Source organism: Marmota monax, unplaced genomic scaffold (genome assembly GCF_021218885.2).
Source record: "Marmota monax isolate L192 unplaced genomic scaffold, Marmota_monax_Labrador192_F-V1.1 WCK01_AAM20220418_F8-fsc00180, whole genome shotgun sequence".
Classification (NCBI taxonomy): domain Eukaryota; kingdom Metazoa; phylum Chordata; class Mammalia; order Rodentia; family Sciuridae; genus Marmota; species Marmota monax.
The window spans coordinates 104,714-122,766 of record NW_026693881.1 but is presented as its reverse complement, the minus strand read 5'-3'; the positions used below and the strand labels follow the sequence as shown (position 1 = coordinate 122,766).

Genomic DNA, 18,053 nt, shown 5'->3' with positions numbered 1-18,053 from the left:
ATGTTACATTTTTATATTATTTCAGAATATTTCTAGAACTACATTTGGGAGATGAAAATATACACTTTCATAGCTTACATATTTTCAGTTTCCTTAAAGGAAATTATATCAACTTTTTTTTCGGTTTTAAGAGGTTATGTTTCCTTTTTTAACCTTTCTTTATTGGTACATTATAATTATACATAAACTGGGAATCAAGCCGGGCATGGTGGCACATGCCTATTTATCCTAGCAGCTCAGAAGGCTGAGGCAGGAAGACGGCAAGTTCAATGAGGTCATCAGATTCTATCACCAAACCTTGGTTATTTCCTTTTTGCAAAAACACTTAAAAATGAGTACATTATGCATGCAGTTTTCTTGTGTTGCTCTTTAATTTTGAGTGAATGCATTTTAAATAGAGAATGCAGCTTCTGAGTAGCACAGATCCTGCTCTGAATGTGCTCCTTTCTCACTCTTATCTTCCTTGTGTCTACAAAAGTGAAAGAAAAGTATCAGGCATTATTAAGGAAAAAATCAGAATGTTACCTTTAAATTTACCTGAACTGAAATATTTATTCCCCTAGAACCATATCTGCACATTTTTAGTGTTATTTTGAAAAGTAAAATTCAGGAAAGATGCTTACTTTGAGTTGACACTCTGACCTGCTAGGGGCAGTGAAGGGTATTCCTCCAGCCCCTCACTCCAGATGGTTAGGAAAGGGGTGGATCTCGCCCTGCCCTGCTGACTTCCTGGAGCAGAGCTGGCGCTCTAGGGTACCACGAAGGCTCCTGATTAACTTTACTTTGTTTCCTTAAAGTGCTTTCAAGACTATCAGATATTGAGTAGCTGTTTTAAAGATTGGGAGCAATGGTAGGGAAAGCTGTCTGTGAGGTTTTATAGGACTTCACCTAGAATTAGGTATGAAGGAAAGAAAAGGAGGTCCCCCCCCCCACACACACACACAGTGGAAGTGCTGGGCAGAGTATTGGCCAAACTGTGTGGTTACATTGTGTGCATGTAACAACAGATCCCATCATTATGTACAACTATAATGCACCAATAAAAAGTGTGGAAAGAAAAAAGAAAAAGAACCCCCCTCCACAGAGACCCCTCCACAGCTCTTCTCCTTCAATACAGGACAGTGGAGGAGGGGCCAGGCCGAAGGGGGCCATTGCAGGCTGTGAGCCCAGTGGCCACTCCCCCCACTGACCACACTTCCTCACATTGGTTAGTTTTCTTTGAAATTTTAACATTTATGGTATTAAGACTATTGATCTCTTTGCTTGCTTAAAAAAGACTGCACTCTGACAGGCTTTATTTAGAGAGCTTTTTTCCCCCCCAGAGTTTTCTTTAAAAAATAAGGGTGGTAATATCTTCCAGAGACAAAGCTTAGCTTTATAATTAGGTTCTGCCTGTAAATAAAGAAATGGGATCTGTTTCTCTCTTGACACTAACAGAGGAAACAGCATGTAAAATTGGACTTCAAACACATTGTTAGCTGGGCACAGCAGCGCAGGCCTGTCATACCAGCTGCTCCAGAGGCTGAGACAGGAGGATTCCAAGTTCGAGGCCAGCTTCAGCAATTTAGCAACACCCTGTATCAAAATTTAGAAATGAAAATAAAAAGGGCTTGGAAAGGAACAATTCCCACTACTGCAGAAAAAGTTCCTGCGGAAGGTGGGCAGGAGTGCGTGGGGCCAGGGAGGGTTTTCCGGGTCTCCATCGTGTAGTCTTGTGCAGGACATTGCAGGGAGGTGCTGCTCCTCACTCCTTTTTTTCTTTTCCTAAGACGTGCTTTTGGCTGCTGTCCCCTTTTGAGCTCCATAAGCAGGAGTCCTCTCTGCTGGCTGGCTGCATGTCCCGGTTGCTGTGGCCTGTGGCACATGTGGATGGGGTGTGACCTTCACTGCTTGGCTGCTCTTCCTGGCCTGTCCCAGGAATGGGGAAGCCACTGCTAAAACCTGCAGGTGCCCTCTGCCTCCCTTTGTGGCCTTTCTCCTTCTCCTGATCTTGGACCAGATTCTTTACCTTGTAACTGAGTTGAAACTGATGATTTCAGCATGAAGTTTCAGGGGAGGCCCCTCTTTGGTAACTAATTCTTAAAGTCACCTGAGCTGGGAAGGTCAAAGGGAATTTTCACTACCTCACAAAGTCATGGATGAGCAGATTTACCTAATATTCTTCCTTCTGTATTTAAAATATTTAGTGGTATTTCATAGATATTATAGTGAAATTTAGTTGTTTTCTAGTTAATGTATTTTCTGTCACAAAGTAGAAAATATTTCTTGGATAAATATGGTACCTTATTAAGGTTTGCATTAAAGCCAATTAAGGTCCCTTCTCACTGGTAACAGGAATTTGAATTTTACTTGGTGCACCGTAGGCATTTTTCTAGATTTGTGATGCTCGGTAAATGTTTACTTTCATCCATTCCTTCAGCTAATATTTACTCATTATTACTAAGTCATGGGTTTGCTACTAAGCACACAGCAGTGAGCAGGACGACCCAGCATCTGCCAATGGGGCTTACCATCTAGTACTTGGGTTCGATATTCCTGAGTGTGCCTCTCAGTCCTTCCAGTAACATTGTGGAGAAGAGGTGTCATGCCCCCTCACCAGTGGTGGAGCTGAAATACTTGCCCCATGCCACTCAGTGGGCCCGACCTGGGACACACACCCAGAGCTGTCTAACTCAGGCCCTCTGGGTGTCTCCCCTGCTTTGAACCTTTGAGTTGTGATGTGGAGCCGTTGGGAGTCGTGTGTTCTTAGCAGCCTGGGAGTGCTGATGGGCAGGACCTCTCCCTTCCTCAGGAGGAGACTCTGCCCAGGTCGTCCAGCGGCAGCAGCGCGTCGCCCTCCTTCCTCGAGGACCCAGCGCTGGAGGCCACGTGCGTGAGGAAGAGTGAGTACCCAGGGCACACGTGGCCCGGACCAAGGAGCCCAGAGCTCCCTGTGACCTTCGGGGTGTAAAGCCCCAACCCTGGGTCTCACCATCACAAGCAGGAACACCTGGCTACTTTCTTAGCTGCCCTCCAGAGGTAGGCTAACCTGGTCGCTGGCCTCAGTTCTAATGTGGAGCAGGTGGGGCACGTTTGAGTGTGACAGATAGTGTCGGAAATAAGTCCTCGAGGGGTGTGCCTATCTTAGATTAATTACCTCATCTGAATTTGAGCAGTAAGCCCTAAATAATCATATTTGTCCCTTCTGGGGGACACACACACACCCCCACCTTCATTCATGCACGTGAACGTGCTTCCAGAAGATACCATAGGAGAATTTAGTAGATTCTGAACACAGAATCTACAGGCAGTAGATTTGGAACACAGATACCTAAATGAAGGTATTGATTTCTAAAGGCTTTCAGTAATCTTTTACCCATAAGATTATTATAAAGAACTGAAAGTTAATTACATATTAAGAGTCTTTTGACTTCTTGTGCACCAGAGAGCTTAGTGGTTAAAATTCTTTACATAGCATTTCAGTTACTTAAAAAGATTATTAAAAAAAAAAAATCAGGAAGTGGTTTGGGTTACTATGTGTAATTAGTATTTGGTGAGGCCCAGCATAAGGGACCCAGTTCAGCCACAGGAGGGATTTCTGCATCTTTCTCGACTGCTGTCTCGTAAGGGGATGGTGCAAGTTGGTGGGTCTCGTTTGACTCTGTTGGCCCTGCTGACCCACCCACTGGCTGAAGCAGCCCTCCTTTGCAGTAGAGCAGGAGGGGGTACTCAATCAGACTGTCAGGATGACTTATTTCTAATGTTCTCCTTGTGCTTTCAAAGGGTGAATCCAGCACCATTCAGCCTTGAAAACTTCTTTCACACCGTTTCCCAAAATACTACTAGGCAGAGGAGCAGCGGCTACAATGTTAACATCAAGCTTAATTTTTTTTGTTTGCAATTTAAATACAATTTAAACCTAAGAATAAAATATCTGAATAAACATGTAATACAAAAGGTTTTCATATTCTATCTTTATAAGGGAGAATGTAAAAAGAAAGAGGATGCACTTAAGAATTCTGGGATGGTTTGGGAGCTTTTTTGGCTATACAGAATACATATTTTTGCATGTTTTTAAAATAATGCCGGAGATGTGAATTGTAAGACTAGATCCAGGAGTGTGCTGTGCTGTGCTGTGCTGTGCTTCCTCATGTGAATTTGACAGAGTGTTCAGAACAGGTTTTCCTTCTCCTTGCCACTTGGCTGGGAGTCCCTCGGGGTCCCCCTTAATCTGGCCACCACCGGCCTGCAGTCTCTCCTGGAACGCGGTGCTGTCACATTGACAGGGCTCTCCGTCGGAAAGTCAAGGCCTAAGATTTCTGTTCTGTAAGAGAGTCCTTTGTTGGGTTCGCCTGCAGAGCCCCCAGAGTTCCTGCCCATGTCGTCCACCCCGCAGCCTGAGCGTCGGCAGCCGCCCCAGCGCCGGCACTCCATCGAGAAGGAGACGCCCACCAACGTGAGGCAGTTCCTGCCCCCGACCCGGCAGAGCTCCCGCTCCCTGGTGAGTACTGGCTCCCAGCCCCCCAGAGACCTGGAGTCAGTGGCTTTCTTCCAAAATGATAAGGAGAAAAACTTCCCAAAGGTTAAAATGAACTCCAAGTAACTTACTCTGTATGTGAAGAAAATAGGCGCCAACCTGAGTGAAATCCCCAGAATATTTATCAGTGTATTATTATTAAGGAAATGCTTTCTTTCAAAGGACATTAATTCATTTAAAATTGTTAAAGGCTAATCTAGAAATTCTTAGCAAAATCTGACCACAGTAGAGGATTGTATTGGAACAGAAGGGCTAGGAAAATTTTGACCCATGTATAACCATTGTACATTGTTTTCTAGTATGTTCTGTGATATTGGGCCAAAGCTGCTATTTGGATTGGTTAACAGTTTCTGCTATTTTCCAGAGCATCCAGGTTTGTTTGTTTCGGTTGTATGACCGGGGATCCAACCCAGGTGTGCTCTACCTCTGAGCTACATCTCTGGGCCTTCTGATTTTTATTTTGAGACAGGGTCTCACTGTGTTGCCCAGGCTGGTGTTAAACTTGAGATCCTCCTGCCTCTGACCCCCAAGTAGCTGGCATTGCAAGTGTGTGCCACCGTGTCTGCCTGATTATCTGGTTCACATAGTGGCTACTCACTTCTCAGGACATGGGACAGCATGTTAGTGCCTGCCAGGAAAATTAATAGATCAGCCAGCCAAAGGAGGCCTGTGTAGATTCTTTTTAGCCCCCTTACATGGGGCGTGCGGCATGTAAGGCTTCAGTTTTCTACCCACAACCTGATATCTAATGTTTTTCCAAGTACTCAGAATAGAAATCACCACCATATCCTTACCCCCACTTTGGGGCTGTGATGGATGTGAGAGTTTTCAGTGAAGCAGCAGCAGATGTCCCTCAGGGTGGGGGGGAGTGGTCATTGTGACCACAGGGAGTTTGAGCAGAGCTGAGAGCTGACGTGAAAGCTGAAGTGGGATGAGTCTTCTCTGTTTTCAAACAATGCAGTGAAAGAACAAATGATGTTATGGTTGTTCCTCAGGAGGCTCCCCTAACCTCTAAATAAGCACGAAGCACTGCTGTTGGATCAGATGTAGCCTTGCTGTGCTCCTCAGCAGAGAAGCAGAACTCTGGCCATAATTCAAACCTTAAATCCAGACTTTTGCCAAGTGCAGGGGTGTAATCCCGGTGGCTCTGCGGCTGAGGCAGGAGGATGGCAAGTTCAAGGCCAGCCTCAGCAGCTTAGCAAGGCCCTGTGCAACTTAGCAAGACCCTTTCTCAAAATTAAAAAAAATAAAAGGGGGAGGGGTGGCGCTGGGGACATGGCTTAGTAGTTGAACACTCCTGGGTTCAATCCCTGGTACCAAAAAATAAATAAAGTCCAGACTCTCAATAACATGATTAGTTATTGTCACAATCTAAACACATAAGCAGGAGTTCTCCGGGATGTTTGGCTGGTCTGATAATTAGGATATTCTTTTCTTTGCCCTGAGGTTAGACTCAAACTAAAGGAACTACAGAGCAACTAAAAGTAGTTCCACCTAATAAGAGAAGTACCAGGACCCTCAGCCCAACAAGGGCTCCTGTGTGCTTGGTCCTGCTGTGGGCTGTTCCTTTGTGGGTAGGAAGGAGATCAAGACAAACTTCCTTTGCAGGCACTGAGAAGGGCCTGAGGGACAGGCAGCAGGAGAGCAGCTCTGCTGACGCAGAGGGCATGCAGGTTGGAAGACAGGGAGGGCATGTGCAGCCTGGAGGACATCCTCGGCCCCACCTGGGCCACCGGCTAAGACAGAGGAACTTCCAGCTCCAGGCACAGACTTCCCACTAGCAGCTTATCTTGGGAAATCCACAGAATCACACTTCTGTAGCAGTTCACTCTAGCTTGATTGGGACCTTTTCTCAAAGTGTGGTCATCAGTTGAAAATTGTGTCTGCATTTTAGAAAACAAGGAATCACTGTGTGTGTGTGTAGCCCTCAGCTGGAAGTGGCCGGAATGCTCTGGCATTGATAGTTTTACTTTATCGTCCTTCCTCCCTTCCCACAGGAGGTTCAGGTGTCATTTTCCCATCATTTGGTCCAGTGACTAGGGGCAGTTGCCCATCCAGGTGAAAGGAGAGAGTCTTTCAGGACCTTCTGAGTGAGTGGCTGTGTGCCTTGTGTTCACTCCAGGGCTTTCTTGGCAGAGGAAGCGGTGGCCTGTCCTGCATCCCCACAAGTCCCATGTGGGAGACTCAGTGCTCACAGGACCACCCAGTTAGGAAAACCCTTTTCACGGCTTTGCCGTGTGAGCTGAAAACCTCCACCCAGCTCTTGGCTGGTTCCTGGCCATAGGCCTGTGTGCGCAGGCGTCAGCGGGAACCTCACCACCATCCTCCGGTGCTTCTTGTTTTGTTTTTCTTTCATGATCTGCAGCTGCTGTTTTTTAGGTTCAGTGGTGTCATTTCTCCTGTCGTCCCCTGCCACTGTCTTCTCCCTTCTGTTGTTCAGGTTCCTGGGATGAGCAGCGCGTGGCCCCGGACGCCTTTCAGGCCGCTTTTCTCTACCCTACACACAGCTTCTCTGCTCAGCTCCCATCCTCTTGAAGCGGCCGTGTTTGGGGTGGCAGGGGCTGTGTACTATCTGTGTGAGAGAGCTTTTACCAGCAGGTGGACCTCCTCCAAGGTTGGCCTCTCTCTGCCGGTGTGGGAATTTCCATCTCTCTGAGGGTGATGCCTCAGCTCCTGTCCTCTGCAAGAATTAACAGCCTGGGCACTTTGCTTCTGGTCCTTGATTCCAAGCTTGTGTAGGATGCGTAGGTCGTGCCATGATCTCATTCCAGAGGGGAAAGGACAACAAACTCAAAATGCAGCAGGGATTAGAGAGCCTACTGGGCATTTTTCTCTTGGAGCAAGTCTTTGGCAGGGGCAGTGCCCCTTCCTGGGAGGTCCCAGCCTGCATTCCTCCAGGGGCCTCCCCTGCGGCCAGAAGAGTTTGCTCAGGACCTGGGGGGGCTCAGCAGCCTCCCAACCCCAGGCAGCACTGGGGCTCCGCCCACTGTGAAGGTGCTGCGGCCACTTGGGGCGGCACCTGTCATAAACTGCACCATGGTGGGCAGGGTGCTGCTTCACTGTGGAGAGAGGCTTACACTTTCTTTGTATTGATGTGGTTATTTTAAATTTTTTAAATCTGCATGTCATTGCATTTTTTTTTGGAGCTTTTTCTCACAGAAGGATACATTTTACTGGTATTTGAGCTTTCATGATTTAAAGACAGCAGCAAGAGCAGGTGCCACTGAACCCCCAGGTCCTGGCTTCTCAAGGCTCCCCCTCAGGGTGACCCAGCAGCTGCTATTTTTTATCACTCGTCTTGGAATAAAAAAAAGACCCCAAATGTGAATGCACACTTTCCTCTTGTCAGATCTCAGCCTTTTTCTATTTTAGACCTGGTTTGGGCAGAGTGTGGTCAGGTGCAGGGTGGCCTTCAGTGCCTCCCAATCCTGCCGGTCAGCATTTTATGACCAGCCTCCCAACAGAGAGATCCCTGCACAAAAACCAGGTAGTGCTTTAGGCAACACGAGAGTTCACTCTGGCCTTTATGGTCGAATTCTAAAAAAGGTTAGCCTAACTAAACTTAATAGTTGCTATTCTTATTTATTTAAAGTTGATATATAAAAGCTTGAAAATTGGTGGTTATTTTGGATAGTTTTCAGGTATCTGCTACTTATGTATGACGTTTTTTGCTAATCAAGAACATTATAGAAAAGAAGTCTTTTCCCATTTCTCTGGCTCAGTAACTAGAGTTTTACACTCTGATCTCTGCTGCCTAACTTTGCCCCTTTTCGTATAGTAAAATAGGACAAGAATATTCAATAAAAGTTTTGCGATCTTAATGACATGCACACAGGTTAAGTTCTGAGGCATGTCTGTCCGTGTAGCAGATTGTGACCTCTATTGGACTTTCCTAAATTTGAGGGTCATGTTGAAGTACAGAGAAGTAAGGGGACAGAATGGTGCTGGCCCCAGCCCTTATCCACCTGCCCACATCTAGCCATCAAGTGAGTTCAGTGCCCCCTGCAGGAGTGACAAAGCAATATCCCTTAAACCCCTGCTGCTCTTTACATTTTGGAGCAGTAGCCGCTCAGCAAGGTCTGTAAAGTTTAATTTGATGTTGGGTATGTCAAATTACTGTTTCTCTCAATTGGGGGGGGGGTACTTTTCTAGTAACTATCTGTCATTTTATTTCATGTTGCATTAAAGTTTTGTTGTCCTTGGGAAGGCTCCAGAATTAAAACATTAGCATTTTACCTGATAAATATTATTTTACCGAAGGGTAGTCTGCTTGAAATAAAAAAGAAAAAAAAGAAACAGAAATCTATGATTCATACGAAGCACTGGATTTGCAGATGGTTCAAAGCAGGAAGTCGAAGGTACACTTGACTAAGCCCTTTTGCGACTAAAGAGAGGGCAGCACAAGCTGTCAGGTGAATTGTGTGTGGTACCATGTCCCCACAAATGAAAAGGAGTTGCTGTCTACTTGAAATGTGTAGCAGCCCAGGTATACTGGTTGTGAAGTCAATGAAACTGGCACTGCTGGGTGTCTTCCTGCACAGTGATGAGTGTTATGTGGCACTGTGCTAGGTGACAGACTTAGGAGTGACTACCTGGTTATTTGCTAGATCCACACATTATTTTGCTGCAGCTTAGCAAATTTATCATAGACTCAGCCAGCAGCGAGGTCCCATGCTCACGCTCACCACTGATGAATAGGAATGGCTGCAGAAAACTTCTGAAATATGGTGAAGCCGAGTAGGGCCACCGCTAGCTGTGTCGAGCCAGCTCTGCTTGTTTACTGCAGTTTCAACGCCTGACCTTCAAAGGCGCTCACTGTTCCCATTTGGCCCCACTCTTCCCAGGGCAGAGCGAACTACAGTGGATAATTGAACATGTCTATTTTATCCTGTCGACTCTGTGAGCTGCTCTCAGAGAAAGAAAACTCTGAAGGGTGATTTTTCCCCCCCCCCATGAGTGTTTTGGGCATCTTTGAGCAAATGATGCAGTGTTTCTGAACAAACCATGCCCTCCAAATACTAATGAGCTCCTCAGATTAAAAATTCAATCGAGGGCTTTTTCCAAAGCATTTTTAAGCTGATTTAATCTTCCTTAAGTTTGCTTGAACAGAGATGATTTTGTATTGAGTTTCAGTAGGAAGCAGTAGTTCTCAAAGTACTTTTTTTAGTAAATGCTAATGTTTGTCAAGTTTGCAACCTAGATTTACTTTTGTTCCTCTCTGATTTGAAAGACCGAACCGGAGGCTAGTGCTCTGTAAACTGACTGCGTTCAGGTACAGCTCTCTTGGCTCCTGGGGCTGCAGGATGCCTGTGAGCGGTGCTGGCTGTGTGGGAGTGAATCCTGATGTGCTGTCCTGAAGACATTCAGTTTCAGTGTCACTGCACCACAATGGCCCCTTGAAGCCTGGCAGGGCCCGGTGCCCCAGACTAGTCCGTCTTTGCCTTAGATCCGCCAATCTGAGCAGGGCCGGATGGAGAGCGGAGGGATCGGTTACATCAGCGTCTCCGTGCTGATTGCAGGGAGACTGTTAACAGGAGACGACTTCTGAGTTTCTGCAGTCTTCCTGGTGCTGACTGCGGCTCACAGTTGTTGAAAAAACGTGGAGGCCTGTGGGGCAGCCCGGAGAAGCGGCCTTGCAGGCCGACCTCCCAGCCTCTGTTCACAAGGATTTTTTTCAAGTGTGCTGATGTAACTGATCACTAAATAATGCTTGTAATATAAAGTACTAACCACCATCTTTTGGCTACTCTGGGTACCACAAACCAGTTACAAAAATAGGACCAATGTTGCAGATTTGCTCTTTTATCTGTTAGTATAAAATGCCCCCAAAATAATAGTATCCTTGCCTAATTTTAGGAGAAAACTGACATAAAATTGGCTTAGAAGAACAAAATTTATTTGAAGATTTCAAGCATAAAAACACAGCTGTGCTTGATGGAATAGAATAACTTGAGTCAAAATACCCGAGTAGGGCTGGGGATGTGGCTCAAGCGGTAGCGCGCTCACCTGGCATGCGTGTGGCCCGAGTTCGATCCTCAGCACCACATACAAACAAAGATGTTGTGTCCGCCGAAAACTAAAAAATAAACATTAAAAATTAAAAAAAAAATACCCAAGTAAATGAGAGGCTTTGACTGTGGACCTTTCCGTGGCTCCAGGGCTTTGCATGGTCCCGTCAGCCACCTAGAGTCTTGTGGTCCCCAGAGCAAGCCAGCTCTGTCCCAGTGATCGTGGGAAACCTCTTTTCCTCTCTGATGCTACTAACGAGGTGTCTGATCGGAAGGGGATCTTGCAATGCTGGGTGGGTGGGAGCTCCTGCTCACTGGCACCCTGAATTTCAGGAGGAGTTCTGCTTCCCCGTGGAATGCCTCGCCCTGACGGTGGAGGAGGTGATGCACATCCGCCAGGTGCTGGTGAAGGCAGAGCTGGAGAAGTACCAACAGTACAAGGACATCTACACCGCCCTGAAGAAAGGAAAGGTAGTGCTGCTGCAGGTAGCCAGCAGGAGGGCTGGAGGGCAGGAGGACACCAGGTCCAGGCTCGGCTCCTGGCCTGGCAGGCCTGGCTGCTGGCCGCAGGGCTCAGGACCTGGGCATTCAAGGGCAAGATCCATGCTCTTGTGACGGTCCTGTTCTGCCTCTCCCGCAGAGAGAAAAATCTGGAAGGTTTAAAGACCACCACAAAGATAGTGACCCGCCTTCATAACTGTGTTAGTCACTAGACTTGGAAAGGGTCTGTACAGAAATGCCTAAGAGCGGGGGAGTGTTTCAGTATCGTCCTGCAGTGGCTGGGTAAAGCCCTGCCAGGACCACAGGCCTCTGGATTCCCCTCCTGTCTATGAAACCTGCCCAGCCGGCGGGGCTGGCGGGGCAGCTGTCAACCCTGCTTCTTTTCTCTGACTTTGTGTTTTTTAGCTCTGCTTCTGTTGCCGAACCCGGAGGTTTTCCTTCTTCACCTGGTCTTACACCTGCCAGTTCTGTAAGAGGTAAGGTAACCTGGAATTGATGAAAAGATAAGATCAGCAGTCATGAAAGTAATGACCGTCACCTCCACTGTTTCTGCGTTCTTGGCCCAGGATATTAGGAACGGCCCCTTCTGCCTGGTCCCTTGTGCCAGTTAGAATCATCTGTTTCCCATGAAGGGTAGGCTAGACAGTGACTTGGTATTGAACTGGGAAACCGTTGGCTCATTATTTCTTTTACATAAGCAAGATAATTCTAATACTATGTCATGGGGGAATGGGAAAAAAAAGAAAAGCAGGTATGATTGCCATGAGATTCAGGGTAGACTGATTAAAAACTTCCAAAGAGATATCAATTGGTCCTTTTATGAAAGACAAAGTAGGAGTTCAGCATTCCAGGTGCCACTTTGGCATCCACACCATCAACTTGTTAGGTTCTGGTGACGGGCAGTTGACTACAGAGATTCATGGTGGCCTCATCTGTTGTACATCAACTGATATTTCTGGTTTTGTCCGCAGACCCGTGTGCTCACAGTGCTGCAAAAAGGTAAGCTTCACTGGTTGAGTTGGACTGGGGCGGCTTACTGCCTGCCGCCTCAGCACTGCTCACACTGTTTTATTTGGGGTGACAGATGCGGCTGCCCTCCAAGCCATACTCCACTCTACCCATCTTCTCTCTGGGACCTTCCACCTTACAAAGAGGGGACAGTACTACCAGGTCAGAAAAGCCCCCGGCAAGCCACCAGCGGCCACTGCGCAGCATCGCCAGGTGAGGGGGGTTGTGCTCCAGGGGCATGTGTTGGCTTCAGTTTTAATAGTTTTGGACTTCCACATGAGTCCCAAATCTCCAAAGTTACCTTTGGGGGGACAATGGCTAGCTACTTAAAGGATACTCTAATAATGTAGTCTATTATTTTTCCTACTTTTGAAATAACTGCTTTATTACATCTTTTAAAAGTCATCTTTATGGGCTGGGGCTGTGGCTCAGCCGTAGAGCACTCACCTCGCACGTGCGAGACCCTGGGTTCGATCCTCAGCACCACATAAAAATAAATAAGTGAAATAAGGTATTGTGTCCAACCACAACTAAAAAAAATAAATATTGAAGAAAAAAGTCATCTTTAAAACTATTGTCAGTGGAATGAAAAATTGCATGTAACACTCTAATCCTTATTCCCTACCTAAGTTTTGGGGAAAAAAATAAATCTGTTCATTCCTGTGCTACAAGAGTCTGAAACAGCCCTGGGTCACTTCACTATGAAATAAAGCTCTATGCCCAAAGCTGGCAATTTAAAAGAAAAAAAAACTCATCCAAGTCTCAGTCATTTTGGATTCAGGGCAGGGCAAGGTTAGTGATGGTCTTAAAAGAAAAATGGAAGGAGCCGGGCGCAGTGGCACACCTGTCATCCCAGTGGTTTGGGAGGCGGAAGCAGGAGGATGGCGAATTCAAAGCCAGCCTCAACAAAAAAGGGAGGTGGTAAGCAACGCAGTGAGACCTTTCCTCTAAGTAAAATACAAATAGGGCTGAGGATATGGCTCAGTGGTTAAGTGCCCCTGAGTTCAATCCCCAGCACCCCCTGGGCCAAAAAGAAAAAGAAAAGGAAAATGGAAGGAAGAAAGCCAGCTCTGGTCATATGGTGGCAGGACAAAGCTAGGCTTAGAGGTGGGCACAGGCCTACTGGCAGAAAGATGGCAAATTCAAGGCCAGCCTGGGCAACTTAGCGAGACTCTATCTCAAAATAAAAAATAGAAAGGGCTGGGCATGTGGCTCAGTGGTTAAGCACTTGTGGGTTCAATCCCCAGTACAAAAAAAAAAAAAAAAAAGTAAATGAATAGCTGGTCCCGCAAACATGGCCAAAATGTCTGTGATCTCTGGAATCTAAGTTACCAGTTACCCAAAGGTAAAGATGGGGGAGGGGTGGCATATTGACAAATACACAAATGACAGGAGAACTGATCAAAGACAATTTTTCAGAATGTGTCATAGGATGAAGATAAATGTGCTTCAGTTTCCCATAATCTGACCCCCGTGCACCATTTACCAATGTCCTGTGCTCACGACACAGGGTCCCCAGACCCTTGGGAAGAAGTTATTCTTCTAAATCTCGTAGGGTGCTAGAGCAGCGTGCACCCTTGTGTCATTTGGCTGTTAAAATCCACCTGTATGTGTGTGGTAACCAGCAGATACCCAGGAGGCTCTGTTTTCTTTCTTTCTTTTCTTTCCTCCTCCTTTATAATATATATATATATATATATATATATATATTTTTTTTTTTTTTTTTTTTTTTTTTGGTGTGTCAGGGATTGAGCCCAGGGGCACTTAACCACTGAGCCACTTCCTCAGCCATTTTTTAATAATTTTTTTTAGAGACAGAGTCTCACTGAGCTGCTTAGGACCTTGCTGAGGTACTGAGGCTGGCTTTGAACATGCAGTCCTCCTGCCTCAGCCCCCAGAGTTGCTGGGGTGACAGGTGTGTGCCCAGCTATTTCTGTTCCTTCTTTTTTTTTTAAGAGAGAGTGAGAGAGATAGAGGTAGAGAGAGAGAGAATTTTTTAATATTTATTTTTTAGTATTTGGCGGACACAACATCTTTGTTTGTATGTGGTGCTGAGGATCGAACCCGGGCCGCATGCATGCCAGGCGAGCGCGCTACCGCTTGAGCCACATCCCAGCCCCTCTGTTCCTTCTTAATGAAACATGTTTCCTGGTTTCTTTACTGAAAAATATTTTTAAATCTGTTTCCAGTGAGAAGTTCCTCTCTGGAAGGACCTGATTAGGCCACTCCCCAGCCCATGTTCTGGCAATAATAGTTGCTTTTTACCAATGTCCTCAGTACTGCAGTGGAAAAATAAGTAAGAATATTGAGTGGTTCTGGTTTTTCCCAGGTTCTCCTCAAAGTCTAAGTCTGTGGACAGGTCGGATGAAGAGCCGCACTTTCCCAAGGAGCTCATGGAGGACTGGAGCACCATGGAGGTGTGCGTGGACTGCAAGAAGTTCATCTCGGAAATCATCAGCTCCAGCCGGCGCAGCCTGGTGCTGGCCAACAAAAGAGCCCGGTTAAAAAGGAAAACACAGTCCTTCTATGTGTCCTCTCCTGGCCCCTCGGAGTACTGTCCTTCAGAGAGGACTATCAGTGAGATCTGAGCCGTGCCTTCCACTGGCTTCTGTGTGCAGAGTTGGGGCAGCCATGTCCGAGGATGCTGACCGGGCTGTTCCTTTCCGTGGTTTGACTAAACAGGCTTAAGTTTGCAGTGGACCAGACTCCTGCTGCATCACCTTGTCCCACAGGCTCTACGCTGAGTTCCGTCGACTGGTAATAGGAACAGGCCAGCCACCTGTTCCTTGGCCCTGAGAGGACAGTACTCTGGAACTTGCTTTGTGTGTGTGGATGTGGAGGCCGGAACCTTGCTGAGTCCAGTTCCTTGCCACCCCTCCAGTGATCCTGGCTGAGGCAGAAGCTGCTCCCGCACGTAGTCAGACAGAGATGTCGATGGCAGCAGGGCTGTGCGCAGGAAGGCACGTTGGCAGTTCCACCTGACAGTGTGCCTGTCCAGGATGCCTGGTGATGGCGGGCCAGGCTGTCCATCGTCTCAGCACAACACCTGGAGGGACTTGCTGATTCCGTCCAGCTGACTGAAATCGTCATTGTTCCAAGGTTCAAGTTTGTGCCGGCACTGTAGTGCAGAGCATCTGAGGGAGCGGGGCCTCGAGGTGGCCACGTTGTCCTGGCGCCTGCATCAGTGTTGCTGAGCCTGTGACGGGCCTCCTTCCCCATCACGAGTGTATTTCAGTTACTGGGTGTCGTCATGAGGCTCTGAGAATGACAGTTCTGTGGGAGTTTCAGGACAGAGGAAGGCTAAACTGTTCTCAAGCAGCTGAGGGTATTTGGTCAGCCCTGGAGTGGGCTGTGACCACAGAGGGTGCCGGGAGGAGGAGCTGGGGCTCAGCATTTTCAGCTGCGTTTTTCATGACTTTATAGTGCAGCCATCACGACTAAATTAAGCTACAATTTGGTACCTAAGGTCTCAAACTGAAATTTATTTTTATAAATGAATTTTGAAAGAAAAATGTCTAGCTCTTTTAAAATTATATGAAAATTAACCTGCTGACAGGCAAGATTTTTGGATGCTTTTTGCACTGATTTCCTGGTAGATAACTTGAGTGAAGGTTGGGTTTCGGATGAAGGAGGCCTGAAGGGCGGTTTCCCAGTTCCAGGGGCCCTTCTGTGGGCCAGCCTTTATTATTTTGGTATGCTTAGAAGTGACCAGCCAACCAAATCAGCATTAACGTTCAGAAAGTCACTTAATGCACGGGCACAGTAATTTCCTGAAAGCTGTAGTTCGCGTCTGTGGTCACACCCCAGCAGCCTAGGGAGCTGCGGGCATGGCAGTCACATTTCCAGCCACATTTCCATATTAAGTTAACAGTAATACCTCAGAACTGCTCTGGTAGTAGTTTTTAAAGGATTGAAATTTACAATTTAGTAAATGGCTTTAAATTACTGATACTTATGAAATAAACTTTAACAGTTGACTAAATAATACATGTTAACAGTTGGTCTGTGCTGCTTGTGGGTCCCCAGAACACGCTGCTGGCTGCTTCAGCCATGTTCAAGCCTTTTTTTTAAAGAGCTTTAGAAATCACGCCAGGGAAGCTTGCTTATGCAATTTTCCAAGAGACTCTGAACTTCACATTCCAGACAGTTAGGTGGTTCCACCTGCTTTGGTGGCCCTGGGTGTGAGCTTCTGAAGCAGCTACCAGGCAGGTCCTGAGGAGAGCAAGGGACGCAGATGGAGTTCACACAGTGTGCACTCGCATGCAGGGCGGTGACTAGTTTCTGTGTGTGCAACACAAGAAATAAAGCCCAGGACGAGGATTTTACTCCTGTTCACAAAGCAGTGACCTGGTTAAACCCCTTGTCCCTTCACCTCCTCACATGGGATGACCGGGCATCACGGTCACCCCTTAGCAGGCTGTGAGGGTGTAGATTCTTCAGCAGCAGGGATGGGTTTGGCCAAGTGCACAGAGGTCAGATGGATGGCGTGTGGTTGAAACCACCAAAACCAGTAGGCATTGCCCAGGCTGCCAAGAAGGATTCTGAATTAGCCCTGGGATGTGTGCTGCCCCCTGCAGGCTGCAGGAGGTAACTTCCTCAGGCTGACTCTTACCCCTAGGCTCCTGGCATGCCCTCCCTCTGCACCTTCCTCTGTCCTGACTGCCCACTGGGCCCCTCTGACTTCCACGCCAACAAGAAGCATGCTGGCCTCAGTGTCATCCAGCGCGTTTTGAACACTGTGCACATCTGAACGGTCACCCTCGTCTCACCCTCCTCTCATCCCTGAGTGCTGCTTCCTTTTGTCCCATTTGCCATGAGGTCACGTTGTCAGGAAATCTTCCCTCCTGTGGCTTGACTTTCCAGTCAGTGTCAGAGTATGTGAGAATGCTTGTAAATACTGTAGTGTATTTATTAATATTTAAGTCATTCATCCAGTGGACAGTGGGAATTAACTCTCCCCAGCCAGTAAAAATTAAGTCAGGTAAATGACATACATGTACATTGACCTAACGATCTCACTAGAGTTCAAGTCATGTCTTTCAAATTAAACCAGAGGTTGTTATGTAAACGAGTCTTAAAAATAATCTTATGTTAAAGAGATTATGTGATTAATACATGAACTCATTCCATGAAATTTTTAAGGCTTTTATTTTTCTAACTCTATTAATAAATATAGGACTGGATTTTAGGTGTCATACAGGAAATGTGAGAGTTTTAAATCATGTTGCTGTTTGCTAAAGCAAAACGGGAGATTCTGTACATGCAAAACTACTGAAGGACCATGAAGAAGTATATGCTGCTGGCTGGGCCTTGACCCGGCTGCCACATGTGTAGAAGCCGAGGTGCTGCGGCATTCAGGGTGACATGATGGGTACTCAGTGTTTTCCATTAAAGTATTTTAAAATTTATGTAGGAAAAAATAAAATGGCTTTGGTCATACCTCTGTGTTGTTCCTGTTGTAAAACAGTGATGTCTTTTGGTGAGTGGCTGTTAAATCACTGGGGTCAAGGCAGGTACTCTCCACAGCAAATCCTGAGCATTGAAGAAATGTGATCTGCAGGGACCCCCTGGAAAGACAAGGCCGTCAGCCCCGGGACTGCAGTGTTATCAGGCAGTGTGACTCTTCTTTGTTTTTATAACCTCATGTGGGAGATTAAAATATATTATATAGCATTTTATTATATATGGAGACAGACTATAGATAATGTTTTTATAACAGCTTTCTGGATAACAGATACCAAAACCAAAAAGTCACCTTAACATTTTTATGTCATTTGATGAGTTTGGGATAAGACCTTCCCCCTCCCCCTTTTTTATAGGATGAGGGCTGTGTCTCAGGCTGGTACACTTTAAATAGCATTCCTCAAAGAACATATTCCTAAATGGTGAATTTAGAGAAATTTGTTGACCTTGAGCATAGTTTCAACCGTGTGTGATAATTTAATTTGATATTAATCCATTTTACACAAACCTGTCTTCTCAGTTGCCTGACTTGTTTTGTTTTGTTTTTTAGGTACTGG

At 46.5% G+C, this 18,053-nt stretch overlaps 1 protein-coding gene across 6 annotated transcripts in view; it reads left to right on the top strand.

The window, feature by feature from the left end:
• The window catches only part of Spire1 (spire type actin nucleation factor 1), a 133,333-nt gene extending 115,861 nt beyond the window's left edge, over positions 1 to 17,472 (top strand). For 4 of the 6 annotated variants that reach the window (XM_046462733.2, XM_058585124.1, XM_058585128.1 and 1 more), the window contains 8 exons: positions 2,792 to 2,882; positions 4,338 to 4,480; positions 6,957 to 7,130; positions 10,858 to 10,995; positions 11,431 to 11,501; positions 11,997 to 12,024; positions 12,110 to 12,246; positions 14,363 to 17,472. In XM_046462733.2, coding sequence (XP_046318689.1) covers positions 2,792 to 2,882; positions 4,338 to 4,480; positions 6,957 to 7,130; positions 10,858 to 10,995; positions 11,431 to 11,501; positions 11,997 to 12,024; positions 12,110 to 12,246; positions 14,363 to 14,621 — 1,041 coding nt within the window. In that variant the 3' untranslated portion in view covers positions 14,622 to 17,472. The remainder of the gene's footprint in view (positions 1 to 2,791; positions 2,883 to 4,337; positions 4,481 to 6,956; positions 7,131 to 10,857; positions 10,996 to 11,430; positions 11,502 to 11,996; positions 12,025 to 12,109; positions 12,247 to 14,362) is intronic. The other 2 variants (XM_046462734.2, XM_058585126.1) reach the window with 1 other exon arrangement.
• The last annotated feature ends 581 nt before the right edge of the window (positions 17,473 to 18,053 follow it).